We start from the raw sequence: 8,645 nt of genomic DNA, 5'->3' as shown, positions 1-8,645 counted from the left end.
TTCCATGTCTCCCCTGCCTGTTACGTTGGTGTTCTACTCGTGCTCTCTCTCCTCCTGTACTTCCTGTTTCACCTCTCCCGTCAGTGTTCAGTTCACCCCGCCCTGTCTCGTTATGATTATCAGTGTCACCTGTGTTCCCCGTGTGTTCCCACTTCCCTCGTTAACCCTCTGTGTATTTCTGTCTGCGTCTCCCTCTGTTCAGTGTGACGTCGTCCCTCATGCTGCGTGGATTTCCCTGTGTCTCTCTCTCTCCGAGTGTTAGTTTACTTTTCCCAGTTTAGTTTTGTATTTCCTATGTCCTGCCTCTTCAGCAATAAAGCTGCCCTTTTGAGTTCATTCCCTCGTGCCTGTGAGTCCTGCATTTTGGGTCCTCCTCCTGCCTGCCACACAGCCGAGCCTTGACAGTACGACGTCACCAGACATGGACCCAGCAGGCTCCTCCCGGGAAAGCGATTTGGCCCGCATCTTCGGCCTGTGGGAGCGAGTTTCCCACGCCTCGGACATTAAAGCCGTGTCCATTGGGATAAACGCCATCGAGGCTATTCTCAAAGGGAATCCCCATCTCCACGAGCTCTCAGGATTTTCGGGCCTACTGTCCAATCTGCAGAAAGCCAAGGAGACAGTACAAATTCGCGAGCTCGTCATACCGCAACAGCGACCGCCACAATCGGGAAACGTTTCCACGCTGCTGCCACTGGACTCCTCTCCATCCACCCTCCACTCTGACTGTCACTCACCCGCTGCTTTTCTCGCAGCAATGTGGTCGGAGGATGAGGAGCCGGCCGCGATCTCTCCGTCGTTGCCGGTTTCCTCCATCACCGCACCTCCGGCTTCCCGAAGAAAACGGCATTCACGCCGCCGACGCGCCACCCCACAGCCGGACATTCGGCCTTCTAATTCACCTGCTGTGGTGAGTGGGAACTCTGTGTCTTTTCCAGACATTATGACTGTTCATTCAGGGGCTGTGTTTTGTGTGGCGGAAGTCAATGCGAGCTGCTTATCGCCTGCGCAGCCCTTCACAGCTCCGTTAGCTCCCTCGCAGCCCTTCACAGCTCCGTTAGCTCCCTCGCAGCCCTTCACAGCTCCGTTAGCTCCCTCGCAGCCCTTCACAGCTCCGTTAGCTCCCTCGCAGCCCTTCACAGCTCCGTTAGCTCCCTCGCAGCCCTTCACAGCTCCGTTAGCTCCCTCGCAGCCCTTCACAGCTCCGTTAGCTCCCTCGCCGCCACCCTCAGTTCAGTTAGCTCCCTCGCCGCCACCCTCAGTTCAGTTAGCTCCCTCGCCGCCACCCTCAGTTCAGTTAGCTCCCTCGCCGCCACCCTCAGTTCAGTTAGCTCCCTCGCCGCCACCCTCAGTTCAGTCTCCCGTGTCCCCGCTAGCTCAGCCATTAACTCCACCACAAGCTCCATTTTCACCTCTACCATCGCTTCAGTCATCAGTTCGGTCTGCCACTCAGTCGCCCTTAGCTCCATCATCCACACTACCACCTGTTTCTCTTCCACCACAACCGTCGCTTCACCCAGCCACTCAGGCTGCTACTCAGTCAGTCATTCAACCCATAGCCCTGCCGTTAATATGCTCTGTAGCTGAGCCACTAGCCGCCCGACTCGCAGCCACTTCAGCCACTCCTCCACCCGTCACACCTCCACTACAACCATCACTGCGGTCTCTAGCGCAGTCACCTGCAGCTCTGCTTTCCCCAGTGCAGTCTCCAGTGTCCCCAGTGCAGTCTCCAGTGTCCCCAGTGCAGTCTCCAGTGTCCCCAGTGCAGTCTCCAGTGTCCCCAGTGCAGTCTCCTTTAGCACAGTCATCCACTCAATCACCAGCTCCACTTTCCCCTCAACTATCACTACCACCTCTAGCTCAGTCTCCTGTGCACTCACCTCTGGTTCATTCTCCTGTGAAGTCATCAACTCCCCTGCCTTCTCCACTCTCACCACCTCCGTTACAACAGACATCAGTTCAGTCCCCTGTGCCAGTGCAGACGCCCTCAGTTCAGTCTCCCGTGCAGTTATCTACTTCACCACCGTCAGTAGCTCAGCTCCCACTCTCACCCGTGTCTCCAGCAGCTCAGCTCCCGCTCTCACCCGTGTCTCCAGTAACTCAGTTAGCTGCCCAGCAGCCACTCTCCGCTCAGTCTCCTGTGTCGCCAGTTTTGCTCATTCACTCCATGCAGAGAGGTAACTGGATTTCTACTCAGGGTACTTTCCATGGTTTAGCCGCCGTTGGCACAGTTTGCCACTCCAGGGCTTCCCCAGAGGCTAGGTCTCAGTCACCAGCTGATTCTGGACCCCTGAAGTTTCAGCAGCCCCCTAAGAACTGCACCATGTTCGCATTGCCTGGGCAGAGTCAGTGCTCAGTGCAGCACCAGTTGCCCTCATGTCGGCCGAAGGACTTCATGCCTGTTGGCGTTGTTTTGGCCTCCGCTGGAGGGTCCGAGGGGCCCGTTCAGCCTCCTGTCTCCGCTGGAGGGTCCGAGAGGCCCGTTCAGCCTCCTGTCTCCGCTGGAGGGTCCGAGGGGCCCGTTCAGCCTCCTGTCTCCGCTGGAGGGTCCGAGGGGCCCGTTCAGCCTCCTGTCTCCGCTGGAGGGTCCGAGGGGCCCGTTCAGCCTCCTGTCTCCGCTGGAGGGTCCGAGGGGCCCGTTCAGCCTCCTGTCTCCGCTGGAGGGTCCGAGGGGCCCGTTCAGCCTCCTGTCTCCGCTGGAGGGCCCGAGGAGCCTGTCCAGCCGCCATCTGCGACCGCCTCGTCATCGCCTGGCCCGGCTACATCCGCCTGTGCTTCTGCTACGCCTGGGCCAGCCTCTGCAACCTCGCCCGGCCCGGCCTCAGCCTCTGCAGCCTCGCCCGGCCCGGCCTCAGCCTCTGCAGCCTCGCCCGGCCCGGCCTCAGCCTCTGCAGCCTCCTCAGAGCCTTCGTCTGCTGCAGCCTCCTCAGAGCCTTCGTCTGCTGCAGCCTCCTCAGAGCCTTCGTCTGCTGCAGCCTCCTCAGCCTGTGCTTCGCCTGGTCCCGCCTTGACTGGTCCCGTCTCGACTGGTCCTGTGCCCTCCGGGCCTCGGCCAGTACGCCTGACACTGGAGAGCCGCCGCCGCTGCCTTCCGCGCGGCCGGCCCCCTGAACTGCACCGTCATCGCCTGAGTGGCCGCCGTCGCCTTCCGCACGGCCGGCCCCCGGACCGCCTTCGCCTGAGTGGCCGCCGTCGCCTTCCGCACGGCCGGCCCCCGGACCAGCGCTGTCATCGTCGCCGCCGCCTCCCGCGCGGTCGGCCTCCTGAACTGCTCCGTAGTCTCCTTCACCGCCGCCGTTGCCTTGCGCACGGCCGGCCTCCCGAACTGTTTCCACGTCGCCGCCGTTGCCTTGCGCACGGCCGGCCTCCCGAACTGTTTCCACGTCTCCGCCGTTGCCTTCCGCATGGTCGGCCCCCTGAACTGCTTTGTGTTTGGGTTATTTTCTTGGGCTCCGGTGTTTGCTGTGCTCTTCTTTTGTTTTCTGTTCCGGGCCCTCCGTCCTGGGCCCCCGCCACCCGCCCTGGGTTGTTTTCTGTTTGGTTTTGTTTTTCTGTGTTTGGGCTGTCTGGAGCCAGCCCTTGAGGGGGGGGTACTGTCATGGTCCTGGGCCATGTTGGCCCAGTGTTCTTAGTTTCCTTGTATGTTTGTATTTTATTCCATGCTTCCCCTGCCCATTATGTCTAAGTTCTCCCCGTGCTCTCTCTTCCCCCTGTGTGCCCTCTATGTATTTATGAGCCCTCGTCCCCTTTCGTGTTTATTCCATGTCTCCCCTGCCTGTTACGTTGGTGTTCTACTCGTGCTCTCTCTCCTCCTGTACTTCCTGTTTCACCTCTCCCGTCAGTGTTCAGTTCACCCCGCCCTGTCTCGTTATGATTATCAGTGTCACCTGTGTTCCCCGTGTGTTCCCACTTCCCTCGTTAACCCTCTGTGTATTTCTGTCTGCGTCTCCCTCTGTTCAGTGTGACGTCGTCCCTCATGCTGCGTGGATTTCCCTGTGTCTCTCTCTCTCCGAGTGTTAGTTTACTTTTCCCAGTTTAGTTTTGTATTTCCTATGTCCTGCCTCTTCAGCAATAAAGCTGCCCTTTTGAGTTCATTCCCTCGTGCCTGTGAGTCCTGCATTTTGGGTCCTCCTCCTGCCTGCCACACAGCCGAGCCTTGACAGGTACACCACAAAAACTATTCATGTGTTTTCCAAGAAAATCATTTTCTTCCTCCAAAACACAGAATTAAGATAAGGTTGGGGTCATCACGGATAATGACTTAGGCTTCAAAGTTAATTGTTCCTCTTTGATATAGCAATCAGAATCCCAAACATGCAATTTACACAGTGATTACTCAACGATTACCCAATTCGGGGAGGTTGGAGCATATCCCGAGACACCCTGGACAGGATGCCTGTCTAACACAGGGCCTTTGTGGACAAGCATATATTTATGCTTTGGTGGTGAGTCAAATGGAAATTACGCTGCAAGCAACTAGAGCTTTGGTACTATAATAACTGAGGAGAAGTATGTGTCTAATTATAAGTTATATCTGTGATTTTTCTCTTTGCCTAGTTGGAATTTTTTTTTTTTTTTTTTTTTTTTAAGATGGCGCCGGTGAGGTCGGCTGCCGTCACGACTGCTCCGACCACTTTTTCTTTGTCTTTGTTTTTTAAGTTAGTTTTCAGCGTTTCTAAATCGGCAAAATCATCACCATTGGGTACATTAGGTATGACAGTGACACTCTTGTTTCTATTGGTATACAATGTACTCACAATTCGAAGTTTTTAACTCCGGATCCGAGCTGGCCGAGTGAGATCTTGAGGGAGAACAAAGGGAAGCGGCGGCGGCCTAGAGGGAAGCGAGCCGGCGTCAGGAACAGGCTGAGAGCTCGTGCACACCGCACACCTCTGCCTAGCATCCTGCTCGCCAACGTCCAGTCACTGGAGAACAAGCTTGACGACCTCAGGGCCAGGATAAAGTTCCAGAGAGACATTCGGGACTGCAATCTCCTCTGCTTCACCGAGACATGGCTGAACCCAGCGGTGCCGGACCACGCCATCCAGCCGGCCGAGTTCTTCTCGGTTCACCGCATGGACAGGACACGGGACTCGGGGAAGTCAAGGGGAGGCGGCGTGTGTTTAATGGTGAACAACAACTGGTGCAACAGTGCGAACGTTGTTCCTCTCACACGCTCCTGCACACCAAATCTGGAACTACTGTCCATCATGTGTCGTCCTTTTTATCTACCTCGGGAATTTACATCGGTCATTGTAAGTGCCGTTTATATTCCACCACAAGCGGACACGGTCACCGCCTTATGCGAGCTGCATGAGGCACTCACACAGCACCAGACACAACACCGGGACGCTGCGCTTATTGTGACGGGGGACTTTAATAGCGCCAACCTCAAACGCGCAGCGCCGAACTTTTATCAACACATCACCTGCCCCACCAGGGGTGAAAGGACACTGGACCACTGCTACACTACGGTCAAGGACGGCTACAAGGCACAATCCCGCCCTCCGTTTGGCAAATCTGATCACGCCGCCATCTTCCTCATGCCAAAATACAAACAAAGGCTGAAACAGGAAGTTCCGGTTCAGAGGAAGGTCGCGCGCTGGACGGATCAATCGGTGGCCGCGTTACAGGACGCACTCGATGACGCAGACTGGGGCATGTTCAGAAACAGCTCCGACGATGACGTCAACGTGTTTACGGAAGCGGTTGTGGGATTCATCGGGAAACTAGCGGATGATACCGTGGAGACAAAGACTATCACAACGTTTCCCAACCAGAAGCCGTGGGTGGATAAAACCATCCGCGACGCTCTGAGATCCCGCACCGCTGCCTACAACACGGGACTCATGACGGGGGACATGGACCCGTACAAAGCCGCGTCATATAACGTGCGGAGGGCGGTGAAAGAGGCGAAGCAGCGCTACGGGAGGAAACTAGAGTCACAACTCCAACAGAGTGACTCTAGGAGCCTGTGGCGGGGACTAAGGACAATAACGGACTATAAAACACCAACAACCGGTATGACGAACGCGGCCGTGACTCTGGCAGACGAGCTGAACACTTTCTATGCTCGCTTCGAGGCTGCAGCTAAGGTCTCCAACAATGCTAGTGTTAGCGGCGCTAACGGCTGCAGACAGGAAGATACTGCCAGCACCGGAAACGTGCTCGTCATCTCCGAGCATGAAGTAAGGAGAGCCTTCAAAAGAGTGAACACCAGGAAAGCAGCAGGACCAGACGGCATCCCAGGTCGTATCCTAAGAGACTGCGCATACCAGCTAGCTCCTGTGTTCACTGAGATATTCAACATCTCTTTATCTCAGTCGGTGATCCCCACATGCTTCAAAGAGTCCATCATTGTTCCTGTCCCGAAGAAACCCCACCCTGCTTCTCTCAATGACTATCGCCCTGTAGCCCTCACCTCAGTAGTGATGAAGTGCTTTGAACGCCTGGTCAGAGACTTCATCATTTCTTCACTACCAGACACACTGGACCCACTACAGTTCGCTTACCGTCCAAATCGTTCCACAGACGATGCCATCTCTCATCTCCTCCACACATCACTCACTCACTTGGACACTAGAAGGGGGAATTATGTTAAAATGCTCTTCATAGACTACAGCTCTGCATTTAATACCATAATTCCCTCCACACTCACCACCAAGCTGGAGCATCTGGGACTCAGCTCATCTATGTGTCAGTGGATCTCCAACTTGCTAACTGGCAGACCACAGGCAGTAAGGATGGGCGGACATGTCTCAGCCTCCACCACTCTCAGCACTGGAGCCCCCCAGGGGTGTGTTCTGAGCCCCCTGCTGTACTCTTTGTACACATATGACTGTGTGGCCACTACCAGCTCCACCACCATCATCAAGTTTGCTGACGACACCGTCGTGGTGGGCCTGATCTCTGATAACAACGAGACGGCCTACGTGAAGGAGATTAGGAATCTGGAGAACTGGTGCCAGAGGAACAACCTCCTTCTAAACGTCAGTAAGACAAAGGAGCTGATAGTGGACTTCAGCACTAAGCAGGAGAGGAACTACCAGACCCCCGTCATCAACGAGTGCCCAGTGGAGAGAGTGGACAGCTTCAAATACCTCGGAGTTCACATCACGCAGGACCTGTCATGGTCCTGTCACATCAACACCGTGGTGAAAAAGGCCCGACAGCGTCTCTACCACCTCAGACGCTTGAGAGACTTCCAACTGCCCTCCAAGGTGCTCAGGAACTTTTACTCGTGCACCATAGAGAGCATCCTGGCGGGAAACATCTTAACCTGGTTCGGGAACAGCACCATGCAGGACAGACGAGCTCTACAGAGGGTTGTGCGGTCAGCTGAGCGCACCATCCGCTCTGAGCTCCCTGACCTGCACTCAATCTACAGCAGGCGGTGCTGGACCAAGGCCAGGAAGATCGTGAAGGACCTCAGCCATCCCAACAACAGACTGTTCTCTCTGTTGAGGTCAGGAAAGCGATTCCGCTCCCTGAAGACCAACACAGAGAGACTGAGGAGGAGCTTCTTCCCGCAGGCGATACGGTCTCTCAATCACACCACCACACAGTACTGACCCACACATATGGTTCTTACACACACACTGGACTTTCTGGACATTGTTTTTGCACAACACTGGTCACTATATTCTTCATTTCCAGTTAATACTTGTACAGCTGCTGTTATTGTGTATATATTTATTTAGATTTAGATTTCTTCATACATTCTTATATAGTTCTATATTGTGTATTGTGTATTTTGTTGTACAGTTATTTTATTTTCAACTTTAATTTATATATTTTATCTTATTCTTCCCAGTTAAATTTACCCTTCATTCTAATTTGTGTTGTACAGTTATTTCATTTTTAACCTTAATTTATATTTTATTCCTTCCTAGTTAAATTTACCCTTTTTAATTTTTTATATTTATTTCCTATCTTATTCATAGCCTTTTCCTTTTTTGTTTTCTTTAGGTCACGAGCAGTTGTCCAAGCATTTCACTACATATCGTACTGTGTATGACTGTGTACGTGACAAATAAAATTTGAATTTGAATTTGAATTGGGATAGTTTTCAACACTGAATTTCCCCCAGTTAACATTTTGCATTAGACTTATTGCATTTTTTTTACAAGTAATATAATAAACAGATCATTTATAACAGGAAGAATGGAATAATTTGTGCAGATTTTGTCACGCTGCACTGAATGTCAATGGCATCTGTGTTATATAAATACACTTTTCCTAACAAATAATAAACAACTTATCTTGTCATTTAACACAACAGATGTATAGTTGCTAATTTCATTTCGTCTTATTTTGTCCCAGGCCTTGGCTGGTGGCTTTGACTCGGGATGAGTGTGACTGCCTCACCTCAGGTTCAGGTGCACTTTAGATAATCCACGTCAGGTGTGCAATGACCATTTCTGACCACTTGGCAGTGCTGTACCTGAGCTGCGAATCCCCAAAGTCACTTTTTATACTATTGTAGGGTCGTTACCTTACAACATAAATTGCCAACTGCTGTTGTGATTTGGTTCTATATAAATGAAATTGAATGTTTACTGAGGAGCAATACAATAGATAAAGCCTGCCTGTTGTGAAAACACACTGTTTTGTGGTTTATTCTGATTTAGATCATCCAAAGCATG

General features: G+C 53.0%; 1 protein-coding gene across 1 annotated transcript; it reads left to right on the top strand.

Annotated features, from left to right (window-relative positions):
• The first annotated feature begins 421 nt into the window (after positions 1-421).
• LOC147318300 (uncharacterized) lies at positions 422-8,352 on the top strand. The gene is made up of 3 exons (XM_086310134.1): positions 422-910; positions 1,103-2,401; positions 8,323-8,352. The coding sequence occupies exons 1-3, from the start codon at positions 422-424 to the stop codon at positions 8,350-8,352; spliced, it is 1,818 nt and encodes a 605-aa protein (XP_086166260.1).
• Positions 8,353-8,645: the final 293 nt, after the last annotated feature.

The sequence above is a fragment of the Aulonocara sp. 'chitande type north' Nkhata Bay genome, linkage group LG11 (genome assembly GCF_057382095.1).
Source record: "Aulonocara sp. 'chitande type north' Nkhata Bay isolate Kocher_YH1m ecotype deep benthic linkage group LG11, A_spYH_male_GT1.1, whole genome shotgun sequence".
NCBI classification, from domain to species: Eukaryota; Metazoa; Chordata; class Actinopteri; order Cichliformes; family Cichlidae; genus Aulonocara; species Aulonocara sp. 'chitande type north' Nkhata Bay.
Note: the sequence above shows the minus strand (reverse complement) of the source record. Positions and strands in the feature narration are given on the sequence as shown.